This window comes from Malania oleifera, chromosome 3 (assembly GCF_029873635.1).
Source record: "Malania oleifera isolate guangnan ecotype guangnan chromosome 3, ASM2987363v1, whole genome shotgun sequence".
Lineage (NCBI taxonomy): Eukaryota > Viridiplantae > Streptophyta > Magnoliopsida > Santalales > Ximeniaceae > Malania > Malania oleifera.
This window is the reverse complement of record NC_080419.1, coordinates 108,112,180-108,130,006: the sequence shown is the minus strand read 5'-3', so window position 1 is coordinate 108,130,006 and position 17,827 is coordinate 108,112,180. Positions and strand designations below refer to the sequence as shown.

General features: G+C 37.4%; 1 protein-coding gene across 10 annotated transcripts in view; it reads left to right on the top strand.

Moving 5' to 3' along the window:
- The window catches only part of LOC131152254 (fatty acid amide hydrolase-like), a 90,754-nt gene that overhangs the window by 50,953 nt on the left and 21,974 nt on the right, over positions 1-17,827 (top strand). For all 10 annotated transcript variants that reach the window (XR_009135901.1, XR_009135902.1, XR_009135903.1 and 7 more), the window contains one exon: positions 8,640-8,732. Coding sequence is in view for 7 of the 10 variants with exons in the window: in XM_058104016.1 (XP_057959999.1) it covers positions 8,640-8,732 (93 nt within the window). In the remaining 3 variants the exon portion in view is untranslated. The remainder of the gene's footprint in view (positions 1-8,639; positions 8,733-17,827) is intronic.

Sequence of the window (17,827 nt, the reverse complement as noted above, 5' to 3'; positions counted from 1 at the left end):
CATTGACTCCATAGATTGAGGATGTGGAAAACACAGTTCTTCCAATATGTTCTTCAACCAAATAAGTTCACATTTAGCGTGAGCGATGACACTATACTCTGACTCAGCACTTGATTTAGTCAACGCAGTTTGTTTTTTACTCTTTCAAGACTCTAAATTTTCACCAACAAAGATATAGTACCCGACTCTGAATCTTCTGTTGGAAGGTGACCAGTCCAATCAACATTAGTATAACTCTGAATATTAGTGTGACCTTGGTTCTGATATAATATGCTTCTCTCAAGTGCACCTTTAAGATATCTCAAGATGTGAATTACTGCATCCCAAATCCAAAAAAAAAAAAAAAAGGATTTGTTCTTGGTGAGACTTAACTCCACACATGTTGCAAAAGATATATCCGATTGATTGATTGATTGATTGTGAGATAATTTAGTTTTCCAACAAGTTTTTTGTACTATCTTGGGTCAGGCAACAAATCACCAGTATTTGGCACTGGCTTACTCTTAGGATCCATAGGTGTATCAAAAGGTTTGGATCCTAACATCCTAGTCTCATCTAAAAGATCAAGAACATACTTTTTGTTGATCAAAAAATTATAATTATAAGACCAAAGGGATATGTACAGTATCACTGGGCATACCCAGGAGAGGGAGAGCAGAACTCCCCAACAAGCAACTGCAAAGCAGTACAATCAAGAGCCAAACAAAGGCCAAGACTGCAAGCAGCAAACTGAACTCAAATACATCAAGAACCTGGGCATTCCCCAGGGCCAGAGCCATATCAACTGCAACGCAATTACATCAAATCCTGGACATTCCCGGGTGCCACAGGCCGTAAACTACAACTCAAATACAAAGGAAAGGAAGCTTCTCTTAAACAATTCTATATAAGTGAGTCTGAACAACTTTGATTATAGCATCCTGATGGTAACCGTGCCTTCAATCTCCTTTTGTTTCTAAAATGCCAGATGCTATATACCGTGATGGCTAGGCAGGCCCTCTTAGATACAGCCTGCACACCTGTTCCCTTGACCTCTTTTTGAAGCCATTTGAGGGCTGCTTTAATAGTGGGCATGGATCTTGTTATGACAAGCCAGCCCCTCAAATTACTCCACACAGCAGCAGACACCCTGCATTGAAAGAAAAGATGGTCAAGTGTCTCCATTTCTGAGTTACAGAGAACAAAGATTTGGTTGAGCCCTTCCACACCGATCCTGTCACAAGTATGCAGTTTACCCTTAGCAGCAAGCCACAAAACAAGAGAGTGTTTTGGTATGCATCCATTTTTCCACACCAGATTCTTCCAATGAACATTGCATCCCCTATTTCTCCAAAACTGATAAGCTTTTGACCAGACAAAATTCCCTCCCACATTCCACTGTTCAAGCTGATGAGCTGCAGTGTCTATGTCACTGCATTGCTGAAGGATCAGGTTTTTAATCTCTACTATCTACTTGAACAATGGGGAGTCTTCATGTTTCTTTGAAGCTTCCTAAATACTTCCACCCCTCAGGTAAACATGGCTAACCCACTTAGCCCAGAGTGAGTCCTTCTTACTATGAATGTTCCATAATGCCTTAGTTAGCGGGGCCTTGCTCCAGGTTTTTAGGTCCAGCCCTCCTTCATTCTTTGGGAGGCATACATCCCTCCAAGCCACCATGGGCCTCCTTCTAGCCCCCCACAGAAAGGACCTTCACATTTTGATCACATGGGCCAGCACAGAGTAAGGGATAGGAAAAATAGCAAGCCAAAAGCAGTCAATACCTTGCACCACAGATTTAATAAGCTCCAGTTTTCCTGCATATGAAAGGGTGTTCCCTGGCCTCTTGTTAATCATAGGGGCAAAATGCATTGTGTTCAGCCTAGTGGAAGCCAAAGGAATACCCAAGTACCTGAAGGGAAATTCCCCTTGAGAAAAACCAGTAAGATCTTGAATAGCCTGCATCGTTTTGTTGCACAAACCAGCACCATAAATATTGAATTTGAGGATATTAGCCTTCAACCCTGAGCATTTACAGAAAAATTTGAGGCAATCCATGATCTGTTTAACTGATGAGTAATCTCCCTGAGCAAAAAAAATCAAGTCATCTACAAACGCGAGATGGGTGATTTTAGGATCACCACATTTTGGATGAAAGCAAAATTCTGGGTTGCCCTCCAAAGACTTCAGTAATCTTGACAGATAATCCAAACAAATAACAAAAAGCAAGGGGGAAAGGGCATCCCCTTGTCTGAGACCCTTCTTCCCTTCAAAGAAAACCATCCCTCCACTCAAAGCTAAGGAGAAGGAAGTGGTGGAGACACATTGCATTATCCAGCCCACCATTGTTGCTGGAAAGTTTAGGTGCTCCAACATCTCTCTCACAAACTTCCAAGAGATTGAGTCATAAGCCTTTTTAAGGTCAATCTTTAGCATACATCTTGGAGTGATCCTCTTCCTAGCATATTTTCTAACAAGCTCCTGTACGAGGTAAATATTTTCTACCATGTATCTCTGACTTATGAAAGCAGACTGAGCCTTACTCAACAAAACCTCCAACCCAGGTTTGATCCTACTGGCAATGATCTTGGCTGTAACTTTATAGATCACATTACAACATGATATGGGCCTATAATCTTGAACTGAATTTGCATGCTGTGACTTTGCAATCAACACAATTGCAGTACGGTTAAGCTGTTTCAGGAGCCTCCCATTTCTGAAAAATTCCTGAACTGCAAGTATAAACTCTACCCCGATGATGCCCCAAGCCTTTTTAAAGAAACAAGAAGTGTACCCATCTGGCCCTGGGGATCTCTCTTCACCAATGCTAAACAGGGCATTCTTTATTTCATCTTCTGTGACAGCTTCCACCATCTTCTTAGCCTGATCATTGTTCAAGATAGTTCCATTGGCAATCACCCTAGGATCAACAGAGGAGCAGTCTTCTTCAGTTCCTAGCAGCCCTTTATAAAAAACAAGAAATTCCTCTGCCACCTGCTTTTGGGACTTAGTATTTTCACCATTTTCTTTGGTCATGACTGAAATGTGTTTCCTGGCCATATGCCTTTTCATCATATAATGGAAAAAAGCAGTGCATCTATCACTGCTCTTCAGGAATCATCTAACCTACCTGTCAGCCCCCTTTTAGCTTTTACCAGATTCTGAATCTCTTCATTTTCAGGGGAATCATACAGCCTCTGTTGAGCATCCTTTAACTCCTCGCAAGCCTTCGCTGCTCTAGCTGATATATGAGAGAAATGAAGGGTATTGAAGTCTCTCAAGGGCCCCTTAAGTGCCTGTAATTTCCTCTCAAGCCTGAAGAGTTTGCAACCCTTAAATCTGCTACTCCAAGCAGATTTCACCACATCAAGGAACCTGTCATGCTTCACCCACATATTGAAGAATTTAAAAGGCCTCCTTTTCATATCATCCTCCTCAAGCAAGGAGACAATACAAGAAGCATGGTCAGATAATATCCCTGGTAATTGAAAATTAGGATGTGCTCCCGACCCAGCCTGGAACCATTTAATGTTTGCCACAGCTCGATCTAGATTACACCAGATTTTGTTTTTGGTCCATGTTAGGAAGCATCTGGAAGACCTTAAATCAGTCAGCCCACTCTGCGAAACACTCCACCATGTCTTTTGTTTCATAAGCTGTCACAGGATTACCATTCCTCTTCTCATCAGGTTGTAACACACTGTTGAAATCTCCCATAAGTAGCGAGGGAACAGAGCAATTACTTCCCATCTGGCTTAAACTCTGTCACAGTGGCCTTCTAGCAACTATTGAGTGGAATTGGTTTGAAACTTAGTTTGTAGGAAATGCTTTATGCCTTGGATACCTTGATTATCATCACCAGTAATCACAATATCATCCATGTATGCAATAAGCAGAATTATGGCAGATGGAGTATGATGGTAAAATACAAAATGATCTATTGCACACCGTCAAAAGCCAAATTCTAGTACTACAACGCTGAATCGACCAAACCATTCCCTAGGAGACTGTTTTAGACCATATAATGACTTCTTGAGCTGACACAATAGGCTTGACTCTCCCTAAGCAATAAACTTGGGTGGTTGCTCCATCGAGAACTCCTGCGAAAGATCACCATGTAGGAAGGCATTATTCACATCTAATTAATACAGTGGCTAGTGATAGAAAGCATTCTTTACACCTTGTGACAAGCTTGGCAGCAAAAGGAGAATGTGTGAAAAATCCGAACCATACACTTGACTGTATCCCTTAACAACAAGGTGGGCCTTTAATCAAGCCACGAAATCATCTAGATTGACCTTCATGGTGTACACCTAGTGACAACCAACCACTGGATTATCCGGAGGAAGAGATAACAACTCCTAAGTATCATCATCCTATAGCGCCGCTTGCATCTCTTTAATCATTGCATTCCTCCATCCAAAATGGGACAAGGCTTCAAAAGCAAACTTTGGAAGAGCAATGAAAGATTGAGTACGAACAAAACAGTAGTATAAGGGTGACAAGAAATCATAACAAACAAAATTAGAAATAGGATGTTGGGTACAAGTGCATTTACTTTTTCAAACAGCAATAGGAGTATCAACCATTTGGGAAATAGAATTATCTGACAAGGGAACTAGAGGCACATAATTCAAAGCTGGAGGAGGCTCTCCTCCCTTGAGTTGCCATGTGTACACTTGCAAATTAAAGGGGTGGCATTAATAGAGACAAGAATCGATGTAAAGTAGGGCTATAACATCGATATTCCTTTTGAGTATAGGGATAACCTAGAAAAATACATTTGATAACACTAGGATCCAACTTATCCGTTTCTGGATTTAACTAATGGATGAACGATGCATAGCCAAATATACGAGGAGGAAAGGAGAACAAAGGAGTCGTAGGGAAGATTTTTGAATATGGGATTTTATAACCAATTACAGAAGATGGCATTTTGTTGATGAGAGAGGAATGGTGAGCACAACATCACTCAAAAAAGCTTTGAGAACATTCATTTGATATAATAGGGTTCAAGTGGCTTAAAAAATATGTCCTTTCCACTCTGCAACTCCATTTTGTTGTGAAATGTGAGCACAAGATGACCGATGGATCATGCTAGAATTAGTCATATAACTAATGAATTGAGTACTGAAGTACTCCTTAGCATTGAATGACATATCAAATTGAGTCCTTATTTCAAAATAGAAAGCACACAAGATAATAAACAACTTAGAACTATTTTTATTAAACACAACCAAGTCATTATGGAGTAATCATTAACAAATGTAACAAAATGCTGAAACCCTAACACTGACATGACACAACTAGGACCCCAAACATCAGAATGGACTAACATGAAAGGGTTAACAACTCTTTTATTGGCTCGAGAAGCAAAGGGAACACAATGATGCTTTCCTAATTGACAAGAATCACATTCAAGGTTAGGCATAGAACTCAAAGTAGGAACTAGCTGTTTTAATTTGTCCAATGATGGATGACCAAGGCAACAATAGATTTGATTTGATGTGATGTGGCAGCAGCACTACAGACAATAGGAGGAGAGAGCAACTCAAAGTAGTAAAGTCCACTAGCTCCACGTCCTATGCTAGTCATCTTCCTCATCTTTAGATCCTCATGACAACAGAATTAGGAAAGAACCATAAAGTAATTTAGTGACTTTATAATTTTACCAACAGGAATGAGATTGAAGCGGGATTCAGGAATGTATAAAACAGAAGAAAGAGAGATTGAAGGGAGGATCTAGGAGTAGGATTTATTATTCCTATCCCCTTAACTGCAGTAGTGGACCCTTCAACAAGGTTAACTTGAGGTATACTTTTAGAATATAGGGGGGCAGAAAAGAAGTTAGTGACACATGTCATGTGGTCAGTAGTAGTAGAGTTGATAACCTAAAGACTAGTGGGAGAGATACGAGATGACATATAGACAGTAGGATTACCTTTTCGAGCAAACGATGCAATGTGATGAGATGTTGGGATGCTTGCACAATAGGAACCTTGATTAATCCTCCTTTGAGACAGTTATAATATGTTGTTCATCTAAACAAGTAACTAACAAGGGAAACACTATGTTTGGGACTTGGGGACTCCATCCCAATGCAAACAACCTTCGACAACCAATGCAAACCACAAGCATATGACGAACGAACAAAAAACACAGTAAATACCACTGTTTCAGGCCTAAATAAACTCTATAAACATTGACAAACAACTTTGGGAAGCATCAAACAACCATTCCTTGGGTGCTGCACATGAGCAACTAAAAAAGATGAAATTTACTTGGACAAAAAACATCACAAAAAATTTCAATAATATATTTATAGAGGGATTCGAGCGCTGCAGGATGAATTCAGGCCAGAAACATGTCTGAAAGTAGCTTCGCGCGCCCATGCATGGTGGGTTGGCCCTACCTGCCTTCAACTGGCACGTGAGGGTTTGTGGGAGGAGTTCTGGAGATGGGATTTTAGTGGGGGAAGATCGGCAATGTCTGTGGGTGGCTATGGTATTGGTTTTGCAAAATCTATGGGGGTTTTTGTGTTCCTGAACTGGCGGTGTTGCCTAGGAGATTTACGGAAACTGCTCTAGCTTCCCTACTGCTGGCTGTTTTTCAGGGCTATGTTGTTGCTGAAAATTCTTCAATATGATGACAGACATGCAGCAGATTTAGGGTTTTAGGCTTCTGTTTGATGGAGGCTGTGGCAATTACAGTTTAGGTTTCAAAATCATGCTCTAGTACCATGTTGAATAATTGGGTAAAATGGAAGACCTAATCACAATGATAGGCTCTACCTCTATAACATATGTCGAGTACGTACCAATGATGTAATAACCTTACTTATAGTTGCCAAATCAAGATTTTAATCATGGGCCAAAATTCCAATTTTTGGAATCAAGAATTGAATTGAATTGAATTGAATTGAATCATAAGGTTCGGTACAAATTCCCAAAATCAATTCCAAATGACATGCATATATTGATTTACAAACAACAAGAAAAATAATAAAATACATTTAAATTTTGATTGTAAAAAAAAATTCATATTTTATGTGTATGCTTTCCATAAGCAAATGAGAAGTAAGAGAATGAGTTGGGAAATATTGATAAAATTATGAACTTTATGCTGTTTTAAGGGAAGGAATCAAGGAACAATAATAAAAATATTGCACTTTTGGTCTTTATCAACAACTTAAAAAAAAAAATTTCATGCATAATTTTCTCAGATTCAAAAGAAAAAAATAAATTACCTAAAAAAATGATAATAATTGAACAAACTACTAAAAAAACTAGCTTTTGAATCTTAACAAAACTAGGAAACATTATGGCATTAATAAGTGAGTGTCATGCCCCTTCCTCTCAATGGTAGAACACCATACTTCTAGAGTGAAGAATTGTTGGTGAAGGAGGCAGTATAAGACTTAAGATCTATTCTTTGCTCTTTTTAAGCACAAACCTTACATAGACAAGGAATGGAAGGTAATTGTGTAAAAATAAAAGTTGTTTTGGGATTTTAAACTAGTCGGGTGTGTTAGGATATGATAGATCCAAAGCCATGTGAATTGCTAGATTTAGATCAATTTATTAGATTCACAAGGTGAATCGATATATTCAGAAATGATTTAGTTTTTTTAGATTCGCTAATAAGATTCGAAATGATTTGGTGTGGGGTTGATACGAATCATATGAATCGAATGGTGAATTGTAAGATTCTAACAACTACACCTTTACTAACTTTCGCATATTAACATAACACTAACATAACAAGAGCACATAAGTAATACTAGATGAGGGTGTATTTAGTTCGGCGAGGTTCGGTTTTGATCAATACTGAAAGCTGAGCCGCAGGACTTGGTTTTTTAAACTATTGACCTAATACTGAACCAAACTGACATTTTTATTATTGAGCTAGATAACGGTTTCCTGGTTTGGTTTGGGTGTTAAATTGATTGGGGTAAAAATGATCTATTTAAACTATCATAGAAAGGCCTTCATTCGGATGCGAACAGATTAATGGAGGCCCAGCCAAGATGTAAAGCATTCGTTGGGGTTGGGGGCTATGTTTATTTATAAGGAGAAGGGAGCCTCAACAGTCCAAGCATTTCCCATGTGGGACTAAAATTGGGATGTGCAGCAATTGCAAGGAAGCTTTGAGTGGTTGAGTCCTTTGTAACTTCCCTTCTCCCTCATAGAAATTTCACAACGGGGAGGTGCCTTCCTATCTCTTTAAAACCTCAACGTCCCCATCTATTAATTGTTCTTTCACTTGAATTAAAATACTCAATAGAAGTTGAAAGAGATAAATGTAATAATTTAGTATAAAATTAGAATTGTAGGTTAAAAAATTACTAAAGAATATAATAATATAAATTTGCTGCTGCTAACATGTATATTTCATATCTCATAAATATTAATTTAATACAATATGTTTTGGTGTTTTGGTTTTTCGGTTCAATTTTAGGTTTGAAACCAAAACCGAAACCAAAAAATGAAAAACGGAACTGGAACTTATTTCTGTTGGTTCAGTTTTTGGATGTTTTGGTAAATTTTGTTCACCCCTAATGCTAGATGCCCAAATTAACCAGTAAAAGTTGGAAACTCGAAGACTTCTTTAATGATCATAATATAATTTTGAGGTGTTTCTGTTTGCTGATTTTTCTACAGGGGAAATTCAAAATGGACATATGATGTTCGCACTAATCTGGCACTTTTCCGGTCATTCACTGGATCAGACTATGTGACTGCACAATGTGTTAGGTGAGGCAATATTATAGATTGAGGTACAATCTTGCTTTGAGATAATGTATATATTGTTCACATTTCTTGCAATCTTTATGTCTATAGCTGAAGCTTCTATAACTCTTAGATCTGATGCATTTAATAGTTTATGGATTTTTAATTTTATTTTTATTTTTAATATGGTCAGGATGAGCGGTGGAGTTTGTTTGTTCAGCTGATTGTGCTTTCTGTCTTGGTCATTGACTTACTGGATCTTCCTTTGAATGTCTTCCTTTGGGATCTGGTGGTCAAGAGAGGGTAGGAGGTTAGAGGGTTGGAAGAGAGCTAACTTTTCCCTTGGGGTTATATCACGCTTGTTAGTTCCTGCCTTTCTAGTGTTTGCATTTATTTTTTCTCTTTTAAATTTCTTGTTAGTGTAGTTCAGAAGCTAGATAGGGTGACAAGATATTTCTTATGGCTTCGCACGTGATTTAATTAATTGGGATGTGAGTAGGAAGTCTCTGTCAGAGGGGGAGGGGGGGTGTCGGGACTTGAGAATTTGGTGTCTGGCAACATTTCTCTATAGGGAAAATGGTTGTGGGTGCTTCTTTTACAAAGACGCTTCCTTTAGAACAAGGTTATTAAGAGTTGGGGTGGCCTTTATCGCAATGGATGGAATGCAGGGAAAGTGTTTATGCCACTCCTTCAAGTCCTCAAAGTTGTCTATCAAATAGATCACTTGTTTTTTTCTTGTTACATGATGTAATATTGGTTAAACAGCGCTTTTTTGTTTCTACATTTGGAGTATGGTTTTAAAACCCAGACCCATGACCGACCTGGTGAAGGAAATGGATTGGTCAGACCCATCGGTTAAAATAGCATGATTACTTTATATATTTGTCTGCATGCGGGTGTACCTGTTAGTCTGTTAAAGCCAAAAATGATTAATAGTGACATCTAGGATAATTTTTTTTAAACAATTTTCCTATTATTTCTATGGAATTTATTTTTCTTCCTATTATTATTATTATTTTGTTACCAATGGTATCCAGATCTCTTTGGGCCTGATTGATCAATGGGGCAGTGGGGCCTTGCTTTAATTTCCACCCTCCTGGCAATAGACATTGTCCATGTATTTGCCAATGAGGCAACTTGCAGGGGATTTTTTTTTATATCATCATTATTATTAGCAGCTATACAAATATTAATGCTAGTGAGAAGAAATATTAGATTCAATAACAAATTTACTTGAGGATAAATTAGTTAATGGTTCAATACTTCAATTATTATCCATGTCTATGTTTGCATATAATTGTTTTCATCTATCTGCGAAGTATGTTCTATTTATCTATCTATAGGTGTGTGTGTGTGTCTGTATGTGTCTATGTTAGAAGAGAATATGCTATCTTAGCAATTAGGTTGTGCTAATGTGGGTACTTTTGTCCTTAAGACTTCATTATTATTAATAATATATAAGAGGGCAGGACTGGAACTGGACGTAGATTCCAGGAAACTGCTGCCCAGTTTTTCCTCTTCTTTCTCTTCTCCTTCTCTTACTTCTCTTCTTCCATTTTTGTCTCTACCTTCTCTGACTTTACAACATGATATTTGAGCATTGATTTCCTTCAAATCTGATTTATCTGAATTGAGTTTCATACTCTTCCCCCCCTTATCCTACCCTAATCAGTCGAGAAAACTGATATTCTGGTTGGTTTCTCGGTTAGGTTGTGCAGCATTCTAAGCTGTGTGTTTTCAAGGTGATTTGCTGATGTGAAGCTATAATCTGTTTCGATTATGCTGCTGTTGCTGTTCCTCTGTTCCATGGGCTGCTATCAGTTGTACTCTGGTTGTGGCTTGCTGAAGATGCTGTTTTTCTGCCATGTGCTCGTGATTGATTATTTGCAATCTTGTATCTATTGCTGGCTGGTTTTGATTGGCGTTCAAACAATTATTTTTTGTTCTTCCTCGCATTCGTTTACAGTTGTTGCCTGCTGCCGGGTTGTATACTAAATGCCTGCAGTACTTTGCTGGGGCCTGCCCTGTTCTTTGTGGTTAAGTAATTCCTCCTAAGGTATTGGAAGCTCAGTTCTATGGTCATAGCTGCCTCTTGAAGTTCTGGATTTTGGAAGGTCTGAAGTGTTGTAAGTTCTGCTTCATTTTTTTACTTTGGAGGTCCTGAAAGTGTTGTTTGGTGCTAGTGTATGCTGCCTGATTTCTTCCCACGATAATTTAGCCATCGATATTGCTAACTGTAGCAGGGGAAGCTTTGGTGGATTAGGGTGAGGTTTGGACTATGGTTGTGGCAGTGAATGTGTGTTAGGACAAGGAACTTGTTGTGGAGATTCTTGCAATTGCACACATTGTGGCGAGGAAAATCATACTGTTTATTGTTGTTGGGATCTCCTTAGTAGACCAACTTAGGCCAATAAGTTGCTTTTGAAGGGAAAATCTACTATTGACACTTCAAATGCACCTAGCCACTCCACTAGGAAGTTTGAATACATCATCTACCATATCTAGAGAGGAGTTTAACAATATTTTTTATATGGTTCAAATACTCCAAACTCAGTCTTTTATATCTAGTGTTATTGTGGTTCATTTAGGTACAATTGGGGTTCTTGCCTCCTCATCTTCATCACCGTAGGTGTCCTATGATAGGTAGTCCTAATTTATTCGAGTCCTTTGACCCCACTTTTTTACACCCTAAGGTTACTCCTGTTGATAGTTTTTGGTATTGGAAATTTTAATTCAATTCCTTCTATTCCTTTTTCCTGTGTGTTATATGTGCCTATATTTCCATTGAACCTGCTATCAATTAGGCGATTAACTAAGTTTCATAGTTGTTTTGTGACCTCCTTTTCTTCTCATTGTGTTATTTAGGATCTTTGAATGAAGAAGAGGATTGGTGGAGGGCTTTAGAAGGATGGCTTATACTCTTTTGATGGTGTTCATGGTGGATCCAATTCTTGTCATAGGTAGTGTTTCTTTTGATCAATGGAACACTTATCTGGGTCATCTATCCCTTCAAAAACTACAAGAAGTTTTTCCAGTGTTCAAGTTTGTTTCTCGTTTTGAATGTTCCACATGTCAGCTGGGAAAGCATATTAGGGCCTCTTTTTCTGTCTAGAGTCAAACTTCGTAGTAAATCATTCCTTTCTCTTATTCATTTAGATATTTGGTGTTTGTGTGGAGTCAAAAATTTGATTGGTCGTCAATATTGTGTCCTTTATGGATGATTTTTCTTATATGACCTAGATCTATTTGTTAAAAGATAGGTCTAATTTTAAAATGCATTTACTCAATTCTACTAGAAAATAAAAACTTTGTTTGACATTGATATTCCAATTTTTTGATCTGATAATGCACTTGAATTTGTTCAGAATGTGCTTTAGTCTTCTTTTCTTGGCCAAAGGGATTATTCATCAAACATCTTGAACACATACCTCTTAGCAGAATGGAGTAGCTAAACAAAAAAAATAAAAATAAAAGTTGACATTTACTTGACATAACATTGTCTTTTGTCCTTCATATGCATGATCCAAAAACCTTTTTGACTGATGCTCTTCTTACAACCCAATTTTTGTTCAATAGGATGGATCAAGTGTTTTCGGGGGACAAATTCCTTTCTCCATTGTGTATTGGGAAACCTCCATGTTTTCTGTTGTGCCTTATGTCTTTTGGTGCACATGTTTTGTTCATGTTCCACATATTGGTTAAGATAATTTCTCTTTTTGTGCTATTAAATGTGTCTTTTTTGGGTACTCAAGAACTCATAAAGGTAGATATTATGATCTGTACACTCATATAAGAAATATGTTAGTGACAATGTCACCTTTTTTAAGGGGACACCTTATATCTATAGTGCTGGGGCCTCTTTGAATGAATTTGTTCAGATTCCATCAACTATTTATGGTCCCCCCTTTGTTGATCCTCCTATTCCTACCCTTATCCCTAGTGAGAAATCTTTTGCTCCTCTTCCAAATCAATCAATTACTGATCCAATGAAACAATTGAGGGTTTATAAATGACGGAAAACAAAGCACAAACATCACTACCACCATGCAGGCACCTCATCTACCCAAGGTCATAAATTTCAATTTCGACTCAAATTTCGAAGCTCCAAAAGTACGGAAATTTCGACGGTAATTTTTTGATTTTGATTTGAAAAAAATAGTGGAAATCATTAGTAAAACATGGAATTGTTTTATGAAGCTTTAGAAATGATTAATAGACATAATAATGTATGTCTTAGGACTCATATATTACAAGTAAATACATCCCTGCTGTGTATAAGGTGGAGAAGTTGTAATATAATATGTGCGTCAAACATATGTGTAAGATAATGTACATTAAACATATTTAGTGAATCAATTAATAAAATTAAATTCAGAAATTATTTAAATATTATTTATTGTACAAATAATGATAATTTAGAAATGAATGGTTAAATAAAATGTTGTTGTAAGTTTATTTTTTCATATAATTTCAAAAGCAATTGTAATAATCATTTTTTTTTTAAATAAATAAAATAAATTAAAATAGAAATTTCATTTCACTCCTAAATCCCTCATTTGAATTTCGAGGGAATTAATAGCTTAATTAAAATTTCGACAAGTTTTGCCAAAATTTTGAGATTTTGATAAATTTTAGATGATTTGTTGAGATTTCGATGGAAATTATGCAAGACAAAAATCGACTTCCATTTTGATTTCAAGGGTGATGAAAATCGGAAATTTTGATAGAAATTTTGACAATTTTGTGGAAATTTAAGAACTGAAAAGGTACTCAAAAATCATTTGTTGCGTATCGTACCGCTTTTTATGTTTTAGTTCTTTACCTTCCTAGCCCTATGCATTCTTTTGCCTTGTTCATTCCTCGATTTTTATCCCTTCTTAGTATGTTGAAGCGCTTGCTACCTTGGGATGGAAGCATGTAATGAATGTAGAAATGGATGCCTTAACCTTTCAAGAGACATGGTACTTGGTGGATCTTCCTCTCGGTAAGGAGTTGGTTAGGTGTCATTGGATCTACACCATCAAATATCTTCCTACGCTCTATTTAATAGTTCGAGGCTTATGGTTGCCATGGGATACACCCAAATATATGGTACTGATTATCTTGAGACATTCTCTTTTGTTTCTTGACTAAATTCTATTCATGTATTGATCTTATTGGCAGTTAATTTTGATTAGCCCTTATAACAGTTGGATGTGAAGAATCCCTTTTTTGTATAGGGATTTGCAGGAAGAGGCATACATGGAATATCCTTTGGGTATGCAACGTAGTTGGAGGATGGAAAGTGTGTAGGTTGCATAAGGCTATTTATGTTCTTAGGTAGTCTCCTCGAGCTTGGTTTGACAAATTTAGTGTTGTAGTCTTTGCACTAGGCTTTTTCTAGGCTACTTTAATCATTTGGTTTTTTTTTTTTTTTTTTTGCAAAAAGAAGATAGGTGTGGTACTTCTAGTACTTTATATTGATGACATCATCATCACTGGTAGTGACCTGAGCAGGTTTGCAGATGTTAAGCAATGATTTCAAGCAAAATTTCAAATCAAGGATTTGGGTGTCCTGCGTTACTTTCTTGATATTGAGATTGTGTAGTGTAGGAAAGGTTTGGATCTATCTCAACGACAATATATGTTGGACTTGCTTAGTGAGATTGGTTTGTTAGGAGCTAACCAATTGATACTCCCATTTATCCTAATAAGAAGTTGTCCAGGGATGTTGGACCGAAGTTTGAAGACAAATGTTGAGATAGGCAGTTGGTTTGTAAGTTGATCTACTTGATTGTCACTAGACCTGACATATCTTTTGCAGAGGGGGTCGTGAGTCTTTTTATAGAAAATTCCAAACAACCACATTGGGATGATGTTTGTAGGATTTTGTTCTATCTCAAAGGGTATCCTAGCAAAGGTTTGATGTATAAATGCAATAAAAATTGTAGGATCATGAGATATTTTTATGCAGATCTAGCTGGCTCTGTTGATGATTGAAGGCCTACTACTAGATACTGTACACTTGTGGGAGGTAATCTTGTTACTTGGCAAAGAAAGAAACAAACTATTGTAGCAAGATCTAATGTTGAAGCAGAATATTGTACTATGGCTCATAGTGTAAGTGAGCTTATGTGGGTGAAGTCTTTAATGTCAAAGATGGCATTCTTGATAACGAAGCTAATAGATATGTTTTGTGATAATCAAGCTACTATTTATATTGCTAGCAATCCAATGTTCCATGAGAGGACAAAGCACATAAAAATTAACTGTCATTTTGTGATAGATGCTTTGTTGAAGAAGATCATGAGGTCTCCCTTTTTGAAATCTATGGATCGGTTATGTGATGTTTTTACGAAGCCTTTGTTTAGGCTTGCCTTGTCTAATGGTTGTTATAAATTGGGGTTAGGGGATATTTATACACCTCCAGCTTAAAGGGGAGTATTAGAAGAGAAAATGTTATTTTAGTAAATAGGTTGTGTTAATTCTGATATTTTGTCCTTAACACTTTATTATTATTAATAATATATAAGAGGGCAAACCTAGAGCTGTACGTAGACTCCACGAAACTACTTCCTAGTTTTTCCTCTTCTTTCTCTTCTCTTCTCTTCTCTTCATCTCTTCTTGTCTCGTCCATCTCTAACTTTACAACAATACATACATGCATACATACATGCCCACACACACAAAGATATATCCATATATATATATATATATATATATGTATGTATGTGTGTATATGTATATAAATAATTTGTTTCATAATAATATCATCCTCAAATGGTTGTGATGGTTACCTTCTATTTGGAGAATGAGATATTTTTTTAGATAATAAAAATTTTTATTAAGGAACAAAGCTAGATATAAATGGGACGAGGACAAGGTGTCCACAAAGAGCAGTGATCAACAACTAAAAATATAGCAAAAGAGCTGCCTCCAATCCCTTAGAAGGTTGAACAACAATAATCCCTCCACCCCAAACCCCCACCCACCCCAAAGAAAAAACAAAAAGAAAAGAATGGGACCAAAAAAAGAGGCCAAGAACAGTGCTCTATCCCATAATAAACAAGGACAAGTTGAGCACTTCTTGCTAGTTCTCGTGTTCCTTTCAAGCCAAAGAGTCCTTTGGAGAATGTAATTTAGAAAGCTAGGTAAAAGAATGGAACCAAAAAGAGTGGAACCAAAAAGAGAGGCCAAGAACAGCGCTCTATCCCATAATAAACATGGACAAATTAAGCACTCCTTAACAGTTCTCGTGTTCCTCTCAAGCCAAAGAGTCCTTTGGAGAACATAATTTAGAAGGTTAGGTTGACTCCAAGCTTAAGGCATTTACTTGAAACCTGGTTATTGATAGAATTAATACTAATGACTTGTTGTAGGTGAGAGACCTAATAAAGCAATTGACCTAGATATTTGTGTGATGTGCTTAGATTCTCATTAGACAAACAAGTACTTATTCGTTCATTTTCAGGTGGCTAGGCACCTTTGGTGCAAGATCTTTTCCTTTGCTAATGAGGTGTTGATGGCTCATTTGGTGGTTGATTTTATGTTCGTTAGGCTTTGTAACTCCTCAGGCTGTGGATAATACCCTAACTTGATTTTCTTTCTGACACAATAGGATCCTATGTCTAGCATGGGCGTTGCTTAGGCATTATGAGCCGAGCATGTTCAGGAATTATGCTTGCCTGTGATTGCTTGTCTCATGTGCATAAGATGGGTTACCATTGTGTATATACTAGTGTAGGTTTATTTCTTAAGGGTATTACTATCCTAGTGTGAAAATGGAAGTATGAATCCTTGGACAGTTTGATGTTTCCTAGTGCTAGAGCTAGATTTGCATATAAAGCTCTTTAGGGTAGGGTGAGTGTTCATCAATCTGTAAAACTCACTAGTCAATTCTCATTGTGTTTAGCCTACTTGCCTACCTTTCTAAACACGTATTGTTAACGGAGGTGTTGCTTTAATTAATTATGTTGCTTTGATGTTTGCTGCTTGCTTGCCATTACTTTCATGAATTGCTTGCTGCTTCTCATTCCATTGCTAGGAATGTGTTCTGTTAGTAAATTGTGGTAAAATTTTTGGCTAGCTAGTTAAATAAGAATGCTTTAGCTAGTATTGCATGACCCTTATCAAAATGTGAAATACTCGGCTTATGACAATTGGTATTAGAGCTCGGTTAATTACTATGTTATTTCAGTTGCCTTCATTGTGAGATTGTGAAGCTTTGGTAAGAGACCATGCCGACCAATATCAAAAGAAGAGACAACGGACAATGTGGCCATAGAGCTGGCCTGACTGCAAAGGTGAACTTATGGTTCTTGCTATAAGAAACTCTTACATTTCGAAGTTTAGTAGGACCAAGGTTCCAGAACCTAGAACGTTTGGGGGTGCCCGTGATGCTAAGGAGTTGGAAAACTTCTTGCTTGATATAGAGCAATAGTTTCGCATGATAAGGACGAACTAGAACAGGTGAAAGTAAACACTATAATCATGTACTTGGCTGGTGATGCTAAATTGTGGTGGCTTACCAAGTATGATGAGATTAACAATGGATGCTATGTTATTGATTATTGGGCAGACATCGAAGAGATAATTTAAGGCCCAATTCTTTCTTGAGAATGTTGAGTATAATGCTAGATAGAAGTTGAGAGACCTCAAGCTTAATAGGTTAATTAGGGTATATGTGAAACAATTTTTTGCTTTGATGTTGGATATCCGAGACATGTTGGAGAAGGATGAGTTCTATTTTCTAGAGGGGTTGAAACTGTGGGTAAGAACAAAACTTCATATACAAAGAGTTCAAGATTTGTCTATTGCACGAGTTGCTACCGAACGCTTGACTAACTACGTTAGAGACAAATCTGCAACATCCAAAGAGAGATGTGTGGGTGGAAATGGCAGAAAGTCTTTTAAGAAGGGCAAACCCAAAAGTGGGGGAGCCAATAGTAAGACTTCAACTTCAAAGGAAGGTTCGTCGTCTCGATCATTCAACACTCCCAATGGTAAGGGTTAGATGACATGCTTCTTATGTTGAGGCCCTCATAAAGTTTTTGAGTGCCCTCACAAGCCATTACTCAATGCCTTACAAGCTTCCATCGTAGAGGGGGCAGTGGAGGGTGATGAGGATGAGGAAGATAACC